This window comes from Carcharodon carcharias, chromosome 23 (genome assembly GCF_017639515.1).
Source record: "Carcharodon carcharias isolate sCarCar2 chromosome 23, sCarCar2.pri, whole genome shotgun sequence".
Classification (NCBI taxonomy): domain Eukaryota; kingdom Metazoa; phylum Chordata; class Chondrichthyes; order Lamniformes; family Lamnidae; genus Carcharodon; species Carcharodon carcharias.
Window position 1 is genome coordinate 24,452,823 of NC_054489.1, and position 22,111 is coordinate 24,474,933.

General features: G+C 41.6%; 1 protein-coding gene across 2 annotated transcripts in view; it reads left to right on the plus strand.

Moving 5' to 3' along the window:
- The first annotated feature begins 3,626 nt into the window (after positions 1 to 3,626).
- tut1 (terminal uridylyl transferase 1, U6 snRNA-specific) overlaps positions 3,627 to 22,111 on the plus strand; it is a 28,611-nt gene continuing 10,126 nt past the window's right edge. Inside the window, exons 1-7 of one of the 2 annotated variants that reach the window (XM_041173709.1) lie at positions 3,627 to 3,775; positions 10,205 to 10,395; positions 13,460 to 13,669; positions 16,026 to 16,140; positions 17,043 to 17,173; positions 18,006 to 18,244; positions 19,502 to 19,611. In XM_041173709.1, coding sequence (XP_041029643.1) covers positions 3,700 to 3,775; positions 10,205 to 10,395; positions 13,460 to 13,669; positions 16,026 to 16,140; positions 17,043 to 17,173; positions 18,006 to 18,244; positions 19,502 to 19,611 — 1,072 coding nt within the window. In that variant the 5' untranslated portion in view covers positions 3,627 to 3,699. Of the gene's footprint in view, positions 3,776 to 10,204; positions 10,396 to 13,459; positions 13,670 to 16,025; positions 16,141 to 17,042; positions 17,174 to 18,005; positions 18,245 to 19,501; positions 19,612 to 22,111 lie in introns of those variants that run through there. The other variant, XM_041173710.1, reaches the window with a different exon arrangement.

Here is a 22,111-nt window from a genome sequence, read left to right on the forward strand (position 1 = left end):
GAGCTCAGCCACCAGGGTGGCATATTACTCTGGGAAGCAAGGGTTATCTTGATCCCGAGAAAGCGAAGGCCATTACTATCTGAAATCCATAGTGCTCACCCTGGCATTAGTAGGATGAAGATGCTTGCGCACAGCTACTTGTGGGGCCATGGATGGATGCGGACATCGAAACCCTAGTTAAAAGTTGTCTTCAATGCCAGCAGGTACAAAAGCTACCCCCCTTAGCTCAATTGCATCTCTGGGAATGGCCGGAGTGGCCATGGATGCACCTCCACATCGACCACGTGGGGCCCTTCTTGGGCACGATGTTCTTTTTACTAATAGACGCCCACTCTAAGTGGATGGATGTTTGCGAAGTCCAATCACCCACGTCTGCTGCCACCATAGACAGTTTGTGACAGAGTTTTGCAGTGCACGGGTTACCAGAGGTGCTTGTGTTGGACAACGGGACTGCATTTATCAGCAGGGAGTTCCACAGGGTTACAACCGTCAATGGAATAACTCATATCAAAACCTTACCACCCCACCTCTAATGGTTTGGCTGAGCAGGCGGTCCAAACTTTTAAAACAAAAATAAAAATACCTGGAAAAACTCAGCAGGTCTGGCAGCATCTGTGGAGAAGAACACAGTTAACGTTTCGAGTCCGTATGACTCTTCAACAGAACTAAGTAAAAATAGAAAAGAGGTGAAATATAAGCTGGTTTAAGAGAGGTGGGGAGTGGTGGGACAGGTAGAGCTGGATAGAGGGCCAGTGATAGGTGGAGATAGCCAAAAGATGTCATAGACAAAAGGACAAAGAGGTGTTATAATATATTATATCACCACCTTCAACACCTCTTTGTCCTTTTGTCTATGGCATCTTTTGGCTATCTCCACCTATCACTGGTCCTCTATCCAATTCTACCTGCCCCCCACCCCACCCCCCCCCCCAACTTAAACCAGCTTATATTTCACCTCTCTTCTATTTTTACTTAGTTCTGTTGAAGAGTCATACGGACTTGAAACGTTAACTGTGTTCCTCTCCGCAGATGCTGCCAGACCTGCTGAGTTTTTCCAGGTATTTTTATTTTTGTTTTGGATTTCCAGCATCCGTAGTTTTTTACTTTTATCCAAACTTTTAAGTCTGGGATGAAAAAGCTGGATGGGGATTCCACCAGCACCAGATTGTCACGGTTCCCATTCGCGTACTGTACAACGCCACACATGACCACTGGTATGCCCCTGCTGAATTACTAATGAAGAGACGTGTCTGCACCCGTCTAACTCTTATCAGGCCGAATTTAGTGGGGAGGGTGGAGAGAAGCCAAGAGGCCCAGAAGGCTAGACATGATGGTTATAATCATGAAAGAAATTTCACTGTGGGAGACACAGTTCTTCCAAAGAACTTTGGAGATGGGCCCAATTGGCTATTAGGCAAAGTGAGTGCCGTGACAGGACCTATAATGTATCAATAAATGATCGAATAATTAGATGACACTTGGATCATCTCCGGAGCAGAGAGATAGTCCCACAAGGAGGACTACTGTCATTGTTTGCGTTTAGGTCTGCATCTCATATGGAAGAAATGTCACACGATTTTTAAGTACTGGTGGGGCCTCTTGTACCCGAGAGGGTCAAAGACTCAAACTTGCTCACTTCCACAAAAGAGCCTGGTGGACAGTTGACCCCTGAGAAGGGGGTCTCCGAAAAGCCAGCCGAGGCCATTGAGCTATGACACTCGACATGTCCAAGGAAGCATCCTGAGAAACTTGACTTGTAAATAATTATTCATATAAATAATTGGGATGTTGTGAAGCTTGTCAATTGTACTTTCAAGTAAAGGGGGAGGGATGTGGTAAAGTGGAGTGCTATGTACATTTAAGAGAATGTAGTTAATTGACCATGTAACTGTATTGACCAATCGCTACATAGCACGGGCTACTTGGGTAACTGGGAAGTCTGGAGTTGATTAAAGAAGCACACGTGGTGTTAGTGCTCTGTTCCTTGTTCCAATAAACTACTGGTATTTGTTCAGTTAATCGGCCTCTCTGTCTATATTGTTTCAAGCACCAACTAATGTGTTAATATTAAGGGTGCAGCTAGCATTCGCCAGACAAAGCAAACCTGATAACTAAAAGCCTAAAAGCAGGTGACAATGTCACCATGGGCACGGGTGAGCTCTTCGAGAGAGCTCCCTGAAGGCAGACAGATTCCTCAGGGAGCTGCAGACCTGCAAATAATAAAATAAAACATAAAAAAGCTGCAAAAAATGCCCATACAGCACAATCAAGCACCTGAAAGCATACCTCATAAAAATGTTGTCCCCAGGTATTTCTTTTTATTTTATTTCCTAATGGAGATTTCATCCTGTCCTTGGATGAGGTTTCATGAAAAATGTAAAGGGCGCCTGGCCGATTGGCCAGTCTGACAGCCGTAAGGTTGGACAGGCCATGAAAAGTCACATTCAAGTGCACCGTTAATGGGCTTAATTGCCCACTTAATTGTCGGCAGGCCCTTCGACTGCCGTGCGTGTCCGCTGAGTGAAATATCGTGCAAGTGCGTGATGACGTTGGGACGCTTGCCCAACGTCATCTTGTGTGATTTATGCTTGATCGGGTCAGGTGCGGAATGTAAAATTCTGCCCTTAGTGTCTGACTGGGACAGAGGAACAGAGGCCATTGGGGACGGTGGGGTGTGGAATTCAGATCCTGCTACAGGCAGCTATAGAGAACATGGGGTGGTTTCAAACCCAGTATACATAAGTAGGGGCGAAAAGGAATCCAGTAACAATACACCTCTCATCACGATGCTCAGACTCAGATAGAGTAGATACTTGGAACATTTTAAAATGTGACATCATGCGGTGTCCTGTGTTTAAGGAAAAAGGACTTAATATACTGAGAGCTGTCCATAAGCTGCAAGGGTTCACAGTGCCTCTTGTACTTTTTTACAATTTATTTGGGACTGTCAATAAGTGTCGTGGTTCCCAGAAGTTCAGAATAATCACTTTTAACCTGATTTGCCGGAACTTCATTGAATTATTTCTCAGATCGGACTATGTGCTGCAGGCATTGGTACCTGGACTGTAGTGCAGTGGTGAGCGATTCTTATGTGAACAAATGCATGAACATATACTTCCTAAATCAAATAGATAAAAGCAAAATACTGCGGGTGCTGGAAATCTGAGGTAAAAACAGAAAATGCTGGAAAAATTCAGTAAGTCTGGCAGCATCTGTGGAGAGAGATAGTGAGTTAACGTCTTGCGTCCATGTGACTCTTCTATTTCTACTTCACTTTAGCTCTGGAGAAGAGTCAAAACATTAACTGTTTTTCTCTCTCCCCAGATGTTGCCAGACCTACTGAGTTTTTCCAGCATTTTCTGTTTTTATTTCCTAAATCATATTGGACTAATACAACAGTCTTTTTTTTTTACAGTGGGTCTATTTTTGGTGGGGAAGGACAGTTGATTACACAGACAAATTTCCACCAAGTGCAGCTCACTCATCAATAGACTTCGGGGAGTAAAGATTTGAATTCAGATTCTTGACCATGAGCTTCCTCCAGGGCTCAGCATTGTGACCTCCTGGGCGGAACGTTTGCCTGGCGCTGGGGGTTTCCCCGGGGAGGGATTAGATGGTGACACGCCGGCTGTTGAGAGGGTGGGTTCGTGAATCCCCGCCGCTGGATTGAATTGATAAAAGGGACCGAAGAGCCGGAGCATGAGCGGGTCGGACATCGAGCCGCTGCTTCGCGGCGGTTACCGCTGTTCGTTGTGCGATGTCCGGGTCCCGAACAGTAAGTGGAGAAGCTTTTGAACCGGGGACCGAGGCGCCGCGGCCTCTGCAGCAGGAAAATAACCGCCTCCCCCCTCGAAGTGACCAGCTCCACGCGCAGAGTTCACAGAATTGTCCATTCGGCCCATCGTGCCAGCGCCAGCTCTCTGGGCGTTTTAACTTAGTGCTAATCTCCTGCCTTCTCTTCCCCACCCCCACCCCCTGCACGTTGTTTCTATTTGGATAATCGTCCGGTGCCCCCTTGAATGCCTCAATTGAACTCGCCTCCACCACACTTCCAGGCAGCGCATCCCAAACCCTGAATGTGTTTTCTCACCTTGAGTTTGCTTCTTTTGCAAAGCACTTTAAAACTGTGCCCCCGGGTTCGCGATCTGTTTACGCGCGGGAACAGTTTCTCCCTATCTACTCTGCCCAGGCCCCTCGTGATTTTGAAAATTTCTATCAAGTCTCCTCTTAGCCTTCTCCTCTCCAAGGAAAACGGCCCCAACTTCTCCGGCCATTCCTCATAACTGAAGAGTTATAATGCCGCGCCTCCTTTGTCTTTGTTCGTGCAGCCCACGTGTGACACCTGAATCTCCAACTGAGCCACAGGGGAAAGTGGTTTCACTGTGTCTGGCTTGGCATCAGTTTGTTTGGACTGTGGCACCTGATTTATGGTAAATAAACAGGAAATGCTGGAAATGCTCAACAGGTCAGGCAGCGCCAGTGGAAAGAGAGGAAACCAAGCTAATGGCCGGGATTTTCTGGCCCCAGCGCAGCGGGTCCTGCCGCAGTGGGTGTGGTCAGTCACCCAAAAGTCCCATTCACTTCGGTGGGACTGGAAAATCTTCCCCGGCATTTCAGGTCGATCAGAGCTGTTCTCTCCAAAGGGCATTGACCTGAAAGGTTATCTGTCAGTTGGATTTTCTGTGCTGTTGCAAAAATGGTGGAAGAGGCTAAAATCTGAAAGTCGTTCCCCCTGCAAACATGGCACCTACTATTTTTGCAAGGGTGGGAATGAGTCCATGTTGGGATTTCATCATGAGTGCTTTGCAAAGGCAGCTACCCATATAAGTCAGCAGCTGCCTCCATTCATCCCTAATTTTGGTGACCCAGGTGTGTGAAACACAATGTGAACAGGTTAGACCTGGTAGGAGCAGGTCTGAACTTTGTGGACTCCTTTGGAAAGTTGGGGTATCCTTTTGGGCAGGTATGGTACCCCCTTTGGATGTGGACCCATGACATCTTTGGGGGAGGCCAGGTGAGCTTTGGGGGAGGTAAGGTGCTCTTTGGGATTGTTAAAATAGGCATTTATGCGCGTTTAAAAAATGTGCATAAACTTGTTAATTGTCAAGTTAATTGGAACTGTCAAAAGTGTCAGAGTAACTGTCAAAGGCAACAGTCCAGCTGTCACCCAATTAAATACAAGGGGCAGGCTCTTGGAGCTTGAAGACCAATAGGAAGCCCTGCAGTACTGAAGAAGTAACAGGCTACCTTTCCAGGTAAGTGGGGGAGGTGGTTTCCCAAGATGGAGGCACCCTCTCTCCAACCTTTTTTTAACTTTGATTTAGAAAATGGCCTCAGCAGCCAGGCCATCAATTCAGCCAACTATACTGTTTCCTGACACTTCTGGGGGACCTGGAGGCTGGCCTCTGACAATGGGCCTTAATAGGTTTTTAGCAATGTAAATGTCCCAGGAGCAGGAGGAGCTGGGGAACTGGCATGCTGGCCAGTGAATTTACGAGTCCACCTGCCTCTTTGCCCCCATTAGGGCTTAAAAATTCAGCTGGTTAATAGTTTTTCTCTCCATGGATGCTGTTGTGTAGTTCCAGCATTTTCTGTTTGGTTTATGGAAAATATACCAGCCCCTTCCAGGAGGCAGTGTTCCTGCTTCACATTTGCCAGTCAGAATGATGCTGATGGTGTTTTGCAATGGTTATAAATGGCTCCATTAGATTACTTGGGAAACTTTTAAAATGTGAAGTTTTCTTGGTGGGAGAGAGACTGGCTGCTTAACACCCAGTCAGTTCTAACATTAAATGTGCATAGCTCCTTAGCCATTTGGCTGGCAAGGGAAAGGAGCTAGCTGTTTGGATGGAAGTGTCTCTGACAAGTCTGGCTGGCATTCATTGCCCATCCTGAGTTGTCCTGAGAAGGACTTGTTGGCTATGATCGTTCTGATTTGATGCAACTGAGTGGGTAGCTATGCCACTTCAGAGGGCAGTTAAGTCAACCACATTAATATGGGATTGGTGTCACATATAGACCAGATAGTGGGGACCAACAGCAGATGGGACTTTCGTCCTCCACAGGCGATTTGAGTGTCTGTTGGTTGTACACCTTGGCTGGCTGGCATTTCCCCATTGTCTTGATGGACTCTTGGTCTCTGTTGGAGAGAACACAGGCCAGAAGCCAAAGAGACGCCCAAGAGGCAAGATCCCTGTGGGCTTTCCCTCTCTCCACCTATTTCAACAAGTTTGACCCTCTCTGTACTGCAGAGAGAGATTTTTAAAGAACTCAACTTGGCAGCTGCTGTCTTCTGAAGAACTGATAAATTCTGATAAATTGTCTGTCTATATCTTCAAACTACCTCGATGCCAAAACCAGAAGGACCACCGAGTCCAGCCTGCATCCACCCAAGTCATCAACCTATGAGAACCGTTAGACTTTAATCTTTATTGGACTTAAATGAAATCCTTTAGTCTAAGAAAAAATGTGCCAGGTAGTGAAAAAGTGCCAATAATGTTGGGACTGCCAGCTATAGTCTGCAAGGCCTAGTTTGAAACCTGGAGTATAACATCTGTGATGTATTTAGCCTTTTTTTTAAAAACAGGAAAAAACTAAGCAAAACTCCATAATGGGAAAAACTAGAAAAAAAATTTAAATTGCGTAAATCAGATTTATAGTTGTTGGAATAAAATCTATAAATTCTTTTAAAGTGAAATTAGTTGCTTGAAAAAAAGGAAGATTAAAAAGTAGAGGTTCACACAGGAAAGTGGGATTTGATGAGGCATCCCATGGAATCATACAGCATAGAAGGAGACAAATCAGCCTATCGTGCCTGTGCTGGCTCACTGAAAAAAAACGATTCAAGTAATTCCACTGCTTTGCTCTCATATCCTAATTTACCTAAATCCTGTTCTCTCATTGCCCCTGTGCTTGCGGACCAATATTGGCTCTTCATTTGGCAATACCTTGATTTTTAAAATTCTCATCCTTTGTTTTCAAATCCTCCATGGCCTCGCCCCCCTCTATCTCTCTAACTTCTTTCATCTGCACAACTCTCCGAGATCTCTTCTTTTTCTCCAATTCTGGCCTCTTGCACATTCATGATTTCTAGCACTGCACCATTAGTAGCTGTGCCTTTAGCAGCTTGAGCTCTAAGTTGCAGAATTCTTTCCCTAAACCTCTCCGCCTCTTTGCCTTTCAGACACTCCTTACAGTTTATCTCTAACTCAGCTTTTAGTTTTCCTGAAATCTCTTTATGGGGCTTGGTGTCAAGTTTTTGTTTAATATCACTCTTGTGAAGCATCTTGGGTTGTTTTAAAAAGCTAAGGTTGCTAAAGAAGTGCAAGTTGTTGTTCTTCTTTCCCCACACCCATGTAAATTTTTTTCCTCGTGCTTTTATCCAATTCCCTTTGGACAGATTCAGTTGATTCTGCTTCCACTGCCCTTTCAGCTGGTGCATTCCAGATCATCGTAACTCACTGATTAAAATAATTTCTCATTTCTCCTTCCCTCTTCCCAGGTTCCTTCACCAATTAATTTAAATCTGTGTCCTTTAGTTACTGATCTGCCTGCCATTGAAAACAATAAATATGGAGAAACTATCAAATTTTTCTGCCTCCATGATACCTCCCTTTGGATTTTTCTGGTCTAAGAAGAACAGTCCTAACTTCTCTACTCTTTCCACTTAACTGGAGACTCTCGTCCCAGATACAAATCTTGTAAATTCCCTCTGCAGTTGCTCCAAGGCTTTGACATTCTTCCTAAAATGTGGTTCCCAGAATTGGACACAATACTCCAGTTGAGGCCTAACCAGCAATTTTATAAAGGTTTTGCATAACTTCCATGCTTTTGTTATCTATTCCTCTATTTATAAAGCTAAATATCCTGTATGCTTTTTTAATAACTTTTTCAACTTGTCCTGCAATCTTCAAAGATTTGTGTGCATAAACCTGCAGGACTCTCTATCCCTGCCTTTAAAATTGTACTATTTAGTTTATATTACCTCCTTATTCTTTTCAAAATGCATCGTTTCACACCTGCCTGCGTTAAGTTTCATCTGCCTATAGACATTGTGTCTGTACCTTGCCCGTTGCATACAGCAGATCAGATGATATATATCATGCAAACTCATGAACAGGCCTAAGGCCATCACTTTCAACCCTGAAGATTGTCCAGTCTACCTCCAATTACCCTGGAAGGACAAGGTATCTCAAAAGTTTGAGCAACAGGTGAAGCTAGCTGTTTCACTCTGTTGCCATGCTGTAGCAATGTGAGTGGTATTTGCCATTAACAGGATGTTGCCGTCAAGCCAGAAACAGGTTCTTTCCCACTCACAAATAAGTAATGTGGTATCTGAATTTCAGTGCCAGTGTGATGCTAGGTATATAGGTCAGATGTTCCAAAGACTGGCGGATTCGTATCAAACAGCATGTCACTTACGCTCTTTGCAATGGGCAAGGTACAGACCATACCCAGCCCGTGCTTGCAAAACTCAAAATGCTGTGTCCGACATTTAGATGTGATTCCGCAATTAGACAACATATGCTAAATAATCTTCAGTGTGCTGAGAATAACACTGATCCAATTTAAGATTGTCAGTTGGGCTCACAGTACAGTGCATTTGCGTGTACTGGAATCTACATATATTAATACAGAGGGCCCTGTTCTTTGCAGACAGAAAGAACATGTACACACATTGTGCCTGTTTTAGCTAAACAAAATAAGTGACAGCCATTCGCTAACTCATTTCTCAGGGCATCACCTCTAGCCATCTGAGTCCACTTATCAACCAATCAGCACTCTCTTCTCATACAGTATAAATTGTTGTCTCCCTTGGATTGTATTCTTGTGAATTGTCCTGATGAGTGCAAGACAAAAAACTTTAACAAAATTGTCTTTTTCTAGTAATACTCAAGTTCTGTACTGCCAAACGACCGTCATTAATATTTATCAAAAAGAGCAGTGGTTCCACACCCACCCCTGTGAGGGGCATCACTGCACATTTGTCTTAAAACAACTATTCATTATTACTCCATGCTTTCTGATCCCAAGCTAATTTTGTATCAGTGCTACCCCTGCCCCCTTAACCACACCGGCTTCAATTTTGCTAACATGTCTATTATGTGGTACTTTGTCAAATGCCTTTTGAAAGTTCATGTACGCACATCAATCATCCTGCCCTCATCAACCATCTCCCTTTATCAATGAACTGGGTCAAGTTTAACATATTTGCCTTTAAATCCATGCTGGTTGTCATTTATTAACTCAAGTGTTTCCAAGTCAGCAAACTATGTTTGGGAATATTGCCTCCCAGGTTACCCCACCTAGTGACATTCAGCAGGCTGGCCTATGGTCACTAAGTTTATCCCTGTTTCGAACAGGGATGTAACGTTTGCAATTCTCTGGTCCTTTGGCACTTCTACCCTACCCGAAGAGGATTGAAAGATTGACAAAAGCCTCTACACAGGCCAGGAGACTTCTCCATTTTGAGCAATACTAACCTTTTAAGTAACTTCTTGTTTATTTTTATCTTATCCAATTTCTCTACTACTTCCTCCATTACTGTGACATTGGCAGCATCCTTGTCTCTGGTGAGGACCCACCCTTTGACTATCCTTTTACCATTTGTATGTTTACAGAAGACTTTAGTGTTCTGTTTTATATTACCCGCTGATCTTTTCTCATGCACTTTCTTTTCCCCGATTATTTCCCATTTCAGCTCTCCTCTGGACTTTCTGTATTTTGCTTGATCCTTTTATCAATTTCACATTTATCATAAGCTGCTTTTTGTCTGTTTCATTTTAACTTCTATATCTTTAGCCAGCCAGGGAGCTCTAGCTTTTTGAATTTCAAGCTATCTCCTCTTTAAAGGCTACACTTTGCTGCTAACCCTTTTCAGCTCATTGAAGTTACAATGAGTATCTTTTCCTTTGTTTCTTGTCCCTTTCTATAACTCATTTGGAGAAAAGCATCAATGCATAATTGATGAGCCAAAAGACCTGTTTCTCTGCAGTAATTTTCCTGTCTTACGAATAAAAAAAACTGCTCTGGGTCGAATGCTGGTATCTGAATTCCAGAATCTCTGATGCTTTGTTAGAAGAAGCTTTTCAATCAAAAAATAATCATACACAAAAAATGATTTACTTTAAATTTGTTTGAAGTGTACTCTGGCAAAGCAAGGTGGTTGCCCTCTTTTTATAGTCATGCCCTTGCATGCTTTCAGGTCCCACCTTAAATGATCATCTTAAAGGAAAGAAACATCAAAAACTTCTGAGCGTGAGAACTGCCAGGAAATCCCAGCAAGAGAAGAGCCTGTTTGTGAGTGGTTTCCACAAAGGCACATCCAATCTGGAGATCACTGATTACTTTCAGAACTTTGGCACAGTGGCAAATGTGATAATGGACAAAGACAAAGTAAGTTTAATGCCAGATGACTTCCATATGATCCTAACTTAGATTTGATAACGAGCAGATTAAAAATTTCGAGGCAGAATAGTGCATTGGAATCTTTGAAGTGTCAATAATGTTTTCTGCCACTAGAGTGAGCTCTAATCACATAACAGTTTTGAGGGCCTCTAATAGCAAACACGGAGGTCTAGTGGCGCAATGGGTAGTGTCCCTGCCGCAGAGTCGGAAGCCGCAGGTTCAAGACCCACTCCAGCACTTGGTGGCCAAAGGAAGTCCATTCATAACGTGGCCAAATAGGTTGATTATCAACTTGCAAATGCTTCCAGCATGTCACGTGTTGGGAGCAGGAGAGATTCCTGGTCAGCCATGTGATAACAAGAAAATTGGAGCATCTACTGTCACTATTCGTAGCTCCAGACTACAACATGCATGTAAATGTGCATGTTGCTGCAGCGACCCGGACTCCTTGGGGCAGTTTGGCTCAGTGGCTGGATGGCTGGTGAAGATTAGATTGGTGCCGACAGCGCAGGTTTGATCCCTGTTCCGGCTGGGGTGGATTTGTGACCTGTCTCCTTGCCTACCCATGGTGGAGGTTGCAGTGCTGTGGGTCGGACCTGCCTTCAGGCAGAGAACTGACAGTAGTAAACACATCTGTAAATTACATTGAAACGCTCAATGCCTTGTTCATAGCTGCAAATTAATTGGATGATTAGGCTATTGTTTGCTACTTTAAGCATCACAAATTTAGAGAGGTCAATTGACAAAACTGAATTTCTGACTCTGATGCTTTAGCTGATTAATGTACTGAGCAGGGTTACCAACTTTGGTTGGAGGCATTTTTGAGGTTTACTCACATGACATTCTGGCCAGGTGGCCTCTGATCACATGACATTTGTGTATGTTATTGCTTTGATCTCCTAAAGATTGCGTTCATGTTGTTGAGTATCTTGGCTTGTGGTTTTGCTGTGGCAGCTGTTAAAAGAAGTCCCAAGAACTGGGCTGGGGAGGGGTGGAATTTCTGGTGAGCATGTGATTTGGGGAAATTAAAGGTGGGGGAGGATTCACAGAGGGGTAACTAGAGGTTGGAGGAATTTTGATTCCGCCAGTATCTTATTAATTCACCAAATATGTGCTGAAAACTAACAATGCTGTGTCTCAATAATACTCAATTACACTGATTGTTCATATGTAACTGATGGCAATAGGCAAAATGCTCTAATATCATATATGCGGCTAAATAGTAATTCTATAACCCACTGATATCCACCCCAAAACCACATTTGAATCTCCCGACACTGTATAAGCTGTGGTCCAGTTTTTTTTTTAATCTTTCTTCCTATCTCCTTGGATTTTGTTTTGGACTTTAATCCTGTGTGAAAGTGACAACTCTGAAGTGGGAAGCCACAGTAAAAGACAATCTGTACTTGTACTTTACACGCCAAAGCTGAGAGATCACACAATGGGCAGTGTAATTTGAATCTGGGGCATATGCACAGGGCAGGTCCTAAACCCAGCTGAGCACTAACATTTCAGAACTGTTTCCCTGGGCTTGGACTCAACAGAGGAAAGTTTTCATAGAGTGAGAGAAATTACAGCACAGGAGAAGGTCCCTTGCCCTCAGTGCTGTGTAGGCACTAGTGCCCTCTCCTGTAAGCCAATTTCCCTCTAGATCATTTTCTATTCCTCATTTTCAAATATTTGTCTTTTTTTTAAAGATGTTCTAGCCTCAACTTCATAGCCATTAGGGATAGACATTGTGTGGTCTAACAGCGCATCATGCAAGAACCTTACTTACCTCTTGGCTGTTCCTTGAGATTCTTTGGTCTACACTCCTTTGTTCCCCATGGATCTACTGGTGGAAACAATTTTTCATTGTTTACCCCAGTGAAGTTCCTAGATTTAATTCATCCCCTTTACTAGCTGCTCCTATCTCGATACTGCTCCCAGTCACCACGTTGCTGCTCCTGGTTCTGCAGGAGATGCTAGCCTGCATAAGTTCCTCAGCCATGTGCTCTCATGCCCTCCCTATTCACTTTCTCATCCTTCTGGATACCCAATTTCTCTCTTTGTACCTGAACCTGTTTCCCTGATCTCATAAAAACATAGAAAATAGGAGCAGGAGTAGGCCATTTGGCCTTTTGAGTCTGCTGTGCCATTCAACATAATCATGGCTGATCCTCTATCTCAATACTGTACTCCCACACTCTCCCCCTTGATGCCTTGAGAGCCCAGAAATCTATCAATTTCCTTTTAAAATATATTCAGTAAGTTGGCCTTCATAGCCTTCTGTGGTAGAAAATTCCATAGGTTCACCACCCTCTGAGTGAAGAAGTTTCTCCTTATCTCAGACCTAAATGGTCTACCCTGTAGCCTGACACCGACCTTTTGTTTTCGACACCTCAGACAGAGAAAACATCATCCCTGCATCCAACTTGTTCATCCCTGTCAGAATTTTATACGTTTCAATGATCTCCCATCCTTGTATCCCTGACACCTCCATCTCCCCGCTCCCCTGTTCCTGTCTCCTTCCCCAAACTGCTGAGAGTCCCCCCACTACTGTTGATTGTTCTTGGGACACTAGCTGGCCACAGCCCTCTGGCAGTGTAATCACAGAGCAGCCTTGGGTAGGCTGTGGCAGGAAGTTTAAATTATGAATATGTCGCAAGCAGCACCAGAGTGGAAGTGATTCATGCCCCATTCAAGAGACAACTGGGCAACCTCGGAAGGCTGGAAACTCATTTAATAAATGGTTAAGCACACAGATGAAAAATGTCTGTCTTGATCCATAGTTTGTACTTATACTTGCTGCTGCAGACTAGACAGAGCCTAAAAGCATCTTTATTGATTACCTTCCCTTTGTTCTGAACCACCAGATGTTGCAATAACTGGCAATTTTAGAAATTTGTGATTGGTTAGAAATTTGAAATAATTGAACTAGTTCACTGATTTGAATGGAACTTATTAACGGCTTCCATGTAAGGTTACTGTAACACCTTTTTATTTATAAAGGCTTTCTGTAATTTGTCTTGTATGTATGTGGTCGCACAATGTATTGTATTACCATTTGCAGGGTCTATATGTAATTTTAGAAATGGGAAGTACTGCGGAAGTGGAAAAGGTGCTGTCTATCACACAGCACTGTATGAATGGTCAGAAGCTACGAGTAAAGCACAAAGAGAATAAGGAGTTCAAATATATTCCAAAGAAGAAGCAGGACCCTGGGAAAAAACAGTTGATTGATTTTGAAGAGCTGACACAAGTTCTCTGTCAAGCAGTTGATGTAAGTACTTGTTGATGCTACCAGCTAATTAAAGCAATCGTTTAAGATTTTTGACATGTAGTAATGCAGCTTGAAGTTGGAGTGCATTACTGTAATCCCCCCCTTCAGCCTCCCCAGCGTATTTCTCCTATTGTTCTTTTCCTGCACTTATGCCACTGGAAAGGTTTGGGGAGGGAAAGAAAATTGCAGGACAAGTCACAGAAGACACGCTTGTTCATGTGAAGGCTGCAGAGTGGGTGGCCTAAATGCTGACTTGCTTAGGGGGAGGAAAATGCATTCTTAAAACGGGGCTTCGAAGGTAAATTTGCAACTCATAAAAAATTAAGTACAGTATTCCACCGGAAATTTTCTCAGGCGTTCTGATCAACTGCAGCATTTCTGCCATGGAACCAGATGGTGATCCTGTCAGTGAACCTGTAAATGCTATAGTGGTGCGATGCTGCACATAGGTAGGTGTGCCTGTTTAGATTATTCTCTTTAGGTCAGTGTAATTTTAATCAAACCCTGATATACGTTTTATCCATAATCTATTATAATTAATTTCATATCATTTTCCACCTGTGGCTAGCATTTTAAGGACTAAGAGCAGTAGTGGTATGAAGGTTCAGATGCCTCAGATGAGACTAAGTGTTTCCTATCCTTTGGAGGTTATGCATGACTTTTTATCGAAGTTTAACCCCTTCTTATTCTAACATTAGAGATAAAAAATGACATTAGGTGTCGATGAGGTGCTCATCAATTTCTGCTTTTTGTTTTGCAAAAAAAAGTGAGTTTTGATGAATACTCTCCCAAACAATTGTTGGTTAAGATATTGGACAGGGCATTAACTGCAAAATGTGATAGAAACAATCTGCATTATTCAATGTTAACCTTATTCATAACTCTGCAATTTATTGTGATCACTGAAATGAACCCAATTTAGAACATCAATCATAAATAATTAGCATAAGCTGTCCCTTACATAATTGTGTTGGGTAATGAAGGATGACATTAGCAACATATTAGCTAAAGATGAAGTGATCAGAAAAAGCTTGAACAAGGCCTCCTTTTTATTTTGGAACTTGCATTCAAATTTAACAATTGAAATTTTTGCCTGGTGCTGCTTTTGCTCACAGTCAGCATCGGAGCAACGTTAGCATTATCATTACAAATTTTTGCAGTCAGAAAATATGCTACAGGGTACTTTTAGAGACCAGATTTAACATGGAGTGAAATTTATAATACATAAAGGAATGATATGGGTGATAGTTATCTCTGAGCTGTGAACAACTTGCTCCCAGATTCACTTCATTTCAAACCGTGTTCCTTTGTCATGGGAAATGATATCTAAACATTATACACCTGAACTGACAAGTCTGTCCATGGTTTATGCAATCAAATCTTTTTGTTTTAAATTCCATCACTAGGTTATTCAAGCAAAATTTATTTTTTTTTGCTGTTCAATGCCATCTGCAGCTATTACATGAATAATTCTGCTTTGTAATGTTGCCCGCAAAGAGTAGCATTCCTTCCCTTTGGTCAGTGAATTTGGTGATGATTCTTGGGAATACGACTGTCGAAATTTTTGCTTTGCAGCTTTCTGTACAATTATGTGAGGGAATGGTGTATATTTGCTAAAAGTTAAGGAAACAATTTACTTTAATGAAAGTACGCAATGGGATAGAATCTTGATGCAAACAGATAATTTAGCTAATGCCTGCAACCGAAACTTACTTATTACTGTTCACCAGTATATTGGAGAAAATGCAAGCAAATTGGATAGTCATTCCAAATGAACTTTTGTGACGTAGGATGATGCAAAAAATGAATAATTTATTCATTATCAGCAGAAGAGGAAACAATAGTCAGTTTTGAAAAGTGTATCTTAGCAACTACTTTCTAGATTGAGAGGAAAGTTGTGAGAGAACCGTCTTTAGTGAAATGGAGCAAATGCAGTATATCTATCTGTCTTAAGCTTCACTAGCGTGCCTGCATGATTAGTGAGTTGATATTCAGATCCTTGGATATCCTACAATTAATTTTTTTTTAAAAAAGACCATTGGAGAGAAATGATACAAAGTTGAATGCTTTATTGTAGCTCTCTCTTCATTTAAATTTCTTGTTAGTTGGCATTATAGATGCCTCACTTCAGTAAAGGCTAACCTATCTCTAGCATCAACCCACACTATAATGATTGAATCCAATTGAATTTACCTGCATAGCCATGTCAAGGGTTGCACGTACTCCATACTCTATTCTTTCTTCAACTGCTCATACAAAATGTACTGTTCAGTCATTACAAAGGATCATAGCATTTGGCTATGTATATCTTTCGATTGCCTCTCTTGTTCAGTAACAATATTTTGCTGTGTGACAGGTGGATGAACAAATGAAGCAGTTGTTGCAGTTGTTTGAACTTACAGATAGTGAGAAAATGCTAAGGAAGCTGATTGTGTCGCTTTTACAGGAGGTTTTCTTAGAATTCTTCCCAAGTAAGTGGTCTTAATTTATTTAACTTTATAAATGTATATAACCTTATATTTATAACTTAACATATTATCGGTTGATTTTTAACAATTCCGTTACACTGTAGATATGAAATGGAACAATATTAACAGTAGGGCCTGCTGTTCAAAATGTATGTTAATATCAACAAAAATCCCTCAATGTCTTTGCAAAAAAGATATTGTTGCTATATCATTTTTCCACTACACAAGATCATTAAGGCTTGTGGACTAAGTTTCACTTAAACTAAGGATTGTAATAAAATTCTGTTTAGTAGATTTTCTATTTTTGAGTTTTGCGCTCATCATTTTAAATATTAGTGCTGAGAAGTGAAACGCTTTTCCCACTTTAGGCACCTGGTTTCAGTGTTAAGCACTCACCGCACAGGGTGCAGATACCCAAAGTTCTGCCAGTTCTGTGCTAATGAGTCCCAGCATTGTGCCTAATCAGGAGCAGCTATTACACCATGGGCTCATGAGCAAGTTCGTTTCTCATTGGACCCTTATAACCAATAAACAGAAAAGGCTTTCATCCCATTAATTGAGGTGCTTGTAAACCCAAGTGTCAGTGTTGGAAGGCTGGTACGTAACTCCCTGCTTCATACTCTTGGTAGACATTATGGGTGGGATTTTCTGGTCACATCCGCAGTCATGATTTTCTGGTCCTGCTGAAAGACAATGGACTTTTGGCTGCGCCCCCAAATTTTCCATTCCTGCTGTGGGTGTGACTGGAAAATCCTGGCCTATATTGATTATATGTTGATGAAACTTATTTCAGAAAGGGAATGGTTTCTCTTTAAGTTTTTCAAAAATATTTGTACCTTTTACTTTACTGACAGTTGGAATATGGGGCCATTGTGGCAACTGGCTTAATGTGTTTCTGTTTTTAGGTTGTAGAATCTTGCCCTTTGGATCATCGGTGAATGCATTCGATATTCATGGCTGTGACATGGATTTGTTTTTGGATCTTGAAAACACCAAGATTTTTCAGGCTAACGCTAGAAGCACAGCTGAAACTGAAGTACAGTTTACAATACTTCTTTTGGGAAATCTGGAAGTATTTGCACAATAGTCAAAAATTTCGAAAGATTAGAATGTCTCCAGCTGTTATGTATATGCCTGTATTTACATACTGAGTCATGTTTTAAAAAGCTGAGCATCCCTAAAAGAGTATTAAACATTCCAGTTTGAACTTGTATTCAAGGAACTCCCAGAAAGATGCTTAGAAAACAGGTTCAAGCATCTGCCATAAACTCATCTTAGATGCAATAAAGTCAGTTTGTAGTTTTCTTTTGGGAGAGAATATTTGGAATTGATCACACTTGACCTCCCACTCTAGCACTGTTTTCCTGGATTAGAACTGGATGAGTGAAGGTAGTTTGAAATGAAGCACCATAATTTTTCAGTCTTGTACAACAATCTGGCTTTACTAGAAATGGTCCATAAAAGCCTTTGAATGATGAAAAGAGGCTGTTTTATTGATAGATTTTGTCATAGTTATTCAGCAACAAATTTCCTAAGTGTCACTTTCATAACCTTATCTGCTATAACCCTTCAGTTCTTCTGTTGGGAACTCTTATAGTAACCTCTGTTTTGGTATGAAGTAAATTTTGAGAGGATAGAAGGACAGAATTCACTCCTCCATTTTGCTCTGGAGTCCTGTCTTTGGACTTACACTTTAACTTTAACTTTAATGTCTGCTTTGTAACTCTTAAAGTTCTAGTAAATGCACCCTAAATTCCACCAAGATAGTTTTTAAAAATTGAGAAGTTTGCTGAAAGAGTGAGAAACAAAAGGTGACAGTTAAGAATTGTAATACACAGACCCAAATAACATGTTTTATACAATTACAGGAGGTTAATGGAACTAAACTGGATACTCAGTCTGAAACTCAATCTGAGGATTCGATCTTGTCTGACATTGACCTAGAGACGTCAACAACAGCTGAGGTGCTTGAACTTGTAGCGACTGTGTTGCAGAAGTGTGTTCCAGGTGTACACAAAGTTCAGGCTGTCACCACTGCCAGGTTACCTGTGGTTAAATTTATCCATAAGGAATCAGGCTTGCAAGGAGACATCTCTATTAATAACAGGTACTGTAGCAAACAAACTAAAATAATATTGATATTTATAAGTTCTGTATATATATCAGGGCTACCCTGGAGAGCAAAGCTAATTTCCACTGCTAACAGTCTCTGTAAACCTCTTTTCTTTGATCCTCCACCCTCAGATTCAGCAGGTGCAAGATGCTCATGGACTTCATTGTCACTAACGTTGAGAGCATTCCTTCAACTGGCTTTGCTGCTTCCCCAGAGTCCTATTCTGGAACCTAAGTCCCTCTAGTTTTTCTCCCATCTCCCTCAGAGCTTGTCTTGATTATGAGTACCATCTCCTGTGCCCTGCTGTCCTTTACCAGGAAAGTGCTGATCTCTATTCCTCACCTTCCTTCTAGTTAATATTGTAAATGGTCCTCTCTCTTTGGCCACTGCCCATCCCCCCCACTCCCCTGACGCTGCCGCTGCCCCCCTTTCCCCAATGCCGCCCCCCCCGACTTGCTCCCCTTACCCCCCCCCCGCCACCTGCTCCCCTCCCACTTTCCCTGCTCACCCTCTCCCACTCACTCTCCTCCCATTTTCCACATCCCCAACCCTTCCCCCACTCACCCCTTCCCCTTCCCTTTAATCTATTTTTTAATTAAATATTTTAAAAGGTTCAATACGGGTGTTTTCATCTTAAAGAGTCCCCTCTCTTTCTTACCTTCCGTTAGAGCTGCACCATTCAAACTGGAAGGCCTCTGTTTGACCCTCCAGCTTTGAGAGCCCACCCTGTCTCCCTGAACCTATCTCTGTGCCAATTAAGGGCGTAGCCCTGTGAAAATCTTAATGAGCGACTGTTTCTCCCTGGGGTGGTATTGGGATCTGGAAACAGACCTGACTTCTGTTTCCTGTCCCTGGAGGGAAAATCAGACTTTTGGTTGCTTCTCCTAATATTTCCTTCTATGGCTTGGTGTCCTCTGAAGCTTCTTGGGATGTTTCCTTAATTAAAGGGCAGCAGTTTGATTGTACATTTGGCCTCATTGCCCTGAGTACTTCTCTCTTCCTATCCTTTTTTTTATCTTTGCCAGCATACAGATCATAATGTACAAATTAGATGTAACATGATAGAATCTTTCTTGCATACTCAGTATATATCACCTTGTTGAACCACGTAATCAGTGACCTTCGGTACAGTTTGTGACAATTTTAGCTATCTATATGGTTAATTACTTATACATTTTTCATACAGAACAAACTAAAAATGTTTTGAGTTGCTTGAAATTACATGAATAACAGGATGATCTGTTTTTATAGGTTGGCTGTACGTAACACAATGTTTCTTCAATTGTGTGCATTAGTGGATCCAAGAGTGAGGCCTCTGGTTTATGCTGTTCGCTACTGGGCAAAACAAAAGCAACTAGCTGGTAAGAAAAGCACCCTCATTTGCACTTCAGTTAACTGCAGGAAGCCTTAAAGACCATCCATGTGGAGTCCTCATCTAACCAGAGTTAATTTAGTTGAGGGTGAAAACTTCAGACTGAAAACTTCAGACTGACTGAGCAGTTTAGCCTGATTGAAAGACCAGCTAAATTTACTATCCATAATATATCTAGCAATATTAAAATGTGACAGGCCATTTTTTCCCCAAATTTAAACATCAAAGCCTCTTTTTTTTAAGTCTGCCAATTCTTTATTTCAAAGTGATTTTGATTTTTAAAAATTCCTTCACAGGATATGGACATTGTTGGCTAGGCCGGCATTTATTCCCCATCCTTAATTGCTCTTGAGAAGGTGGTGGTTCCTTATCAATTTCACTTACCTCAAAGATATATATTTAGCAAATGTTTTTAATAATTTGTTAACAAAGTTAAGGACCATTGAATTAGAGGGGCATGAATGCAAAATTGATGAAGAAACAAAAAGCAGAGAGTCGTGATGAATAGTTAATTTTCAGACTTAGGGGAAGTATACAGTGATTGTTCCCCAAAATCACTATTGGGGTCTCTGCTCTTTTCGATATATGTTAACGAACAGGATGTGGTATATAGGGCAAAATTTCAAAGTCTGCAGATCACATGAAACCTGGAAATCTAATAAACGATGAAGATTGTAACAGACTTCAAGGAGGTTATAGACAGACTGGTAAAATGAGCAGATGAAATCCAACACAAATGTGAAGTGATACATTTTGAGAGCCAAAATGAAGAGAGGCAATATGAACTAAATAGTACAATTATAAAGAGGTGCAGGAATAGAGTTCTGGTAGTGCATGTACACAAATCTTTGAAGGTGGCAGGGCAAATTGAGAAGGTTGTTAAAAAAGCATATGGGATGCTTGGCTTTTTGAATATTGGAATAGTGTGAAAAGCAAGTAAGTTATGCTAAACCTTCATAAAGCACAAGCCTCAGCTGGAGTATTGTATCCAACTCTGGGCATCACACTTTAGGAAGAATATCAAGGCCTTGGTGTTCTATCCAGAAAACTGGTTGGTGAAGGATGATGTGGAGCCAATCTTTATTTAGTCTTACATTTATTTATGGAATGAAACATTGCCTGCATACACCTCTTAACTCAAACACATCACAGTTTCAATAAGTGTCTCTTTATAGGTGCTCAAGTGAAACCCCAATTAATGCTCTCCACCTGCATATAATTAAACACAATTGATATACAGTTTATACTTGGAGCCGGTGTAGAAGAGATTCACTAGAATGGCACCATGTGGAGAGACTAGAGAAACTGAAATTGTTTTCCTTGGAGCAGAGAAGGTTCCAAGGACATTTGATAGAGGTGTTCAAAATTATGGAAGGTATTGGTAGAGAAAGTAAGGAGAAACTGAGCCACAGCTTCCGAGCTCCCCAGCATCGGATATCGGAGGGGCTACCCCAAAGATGTGCAGGGGAATCCCTCTCGGAAGTTCCCAGGTAAGGGTTTGCACGGCAATTGCCCAGAAGTGTAAACTACCTCTGCACAATTGTCCTGCTCTGGGAACCATCCGAAAATGCGGGCCATCCCTTTCTGACACTAGTTGAAAATTACAGCCCTCTGGCAATAAGATTGGTGTGCAGAGGACTCAAATTTAAGATGTTTGTCAAAAGACCCGAAAGCTATATGAGTAAACAGCTTCTTGCCCAGCAATTTTTTTTCATTAACTGGAATACAGTGCATGAAAGGGTGGCAGAAGCAGATTCAACAGTAACTTTCAAAAGAGAGTTGGATAAATACTTTGAGAGAGCAAAATTGCAGGGCTATGAGGAAAGAGCCTTCTGTGCTATACTATTTTATGAACTTGCAGAAGGTAAGAGTAGGAATTTATTACAGTTAAGTACACTTGTCTGTAAAATACCATGACCCAGATAAAGTTGCTTTAGCATAGAGGAGATTACATAATGCACTCTTGAAAAAAAACTGTAAATTGACTGGCTTGATTTTCTTCATAATTGCAAATGCTGTTGCTTGTTTCATTTCACTCACTTCTATCAGCTGTACCCATTATTAGAGATGCCTTTTCAGAAAAGCTTGGAAACAACAAAGAGAGAATATGTCAGGAGACCTGAAGGATGCAGTAGGCTAGTACATTATCCTGCCACCTTTTATAACCTAGGCTTGAATTCAGCCATAAATGATGGATCATGCCTTACCTAAAATGAGTTTGCAAAGTGCCAACCTACTTCAGAGTTCACAATAAAAGATTACTTGTAATTTTATGCTACTTTTCCTCTGAATTGCCAGCCTGAGCAAAAATTATAAGGACAGAAATGGGGAGAGATCACGATATGGTGCCTTAACTACAAACTCAGAAGAGACACCCCTTACTTTACCAAAGTAGAAGTAGATTTACAATTTCTCTGATCTTTGATTAGTCCACACGTTGGTTTTCCAGTAGTGACATTCCTCATCTTAAATGGCATGAAGATTCACCC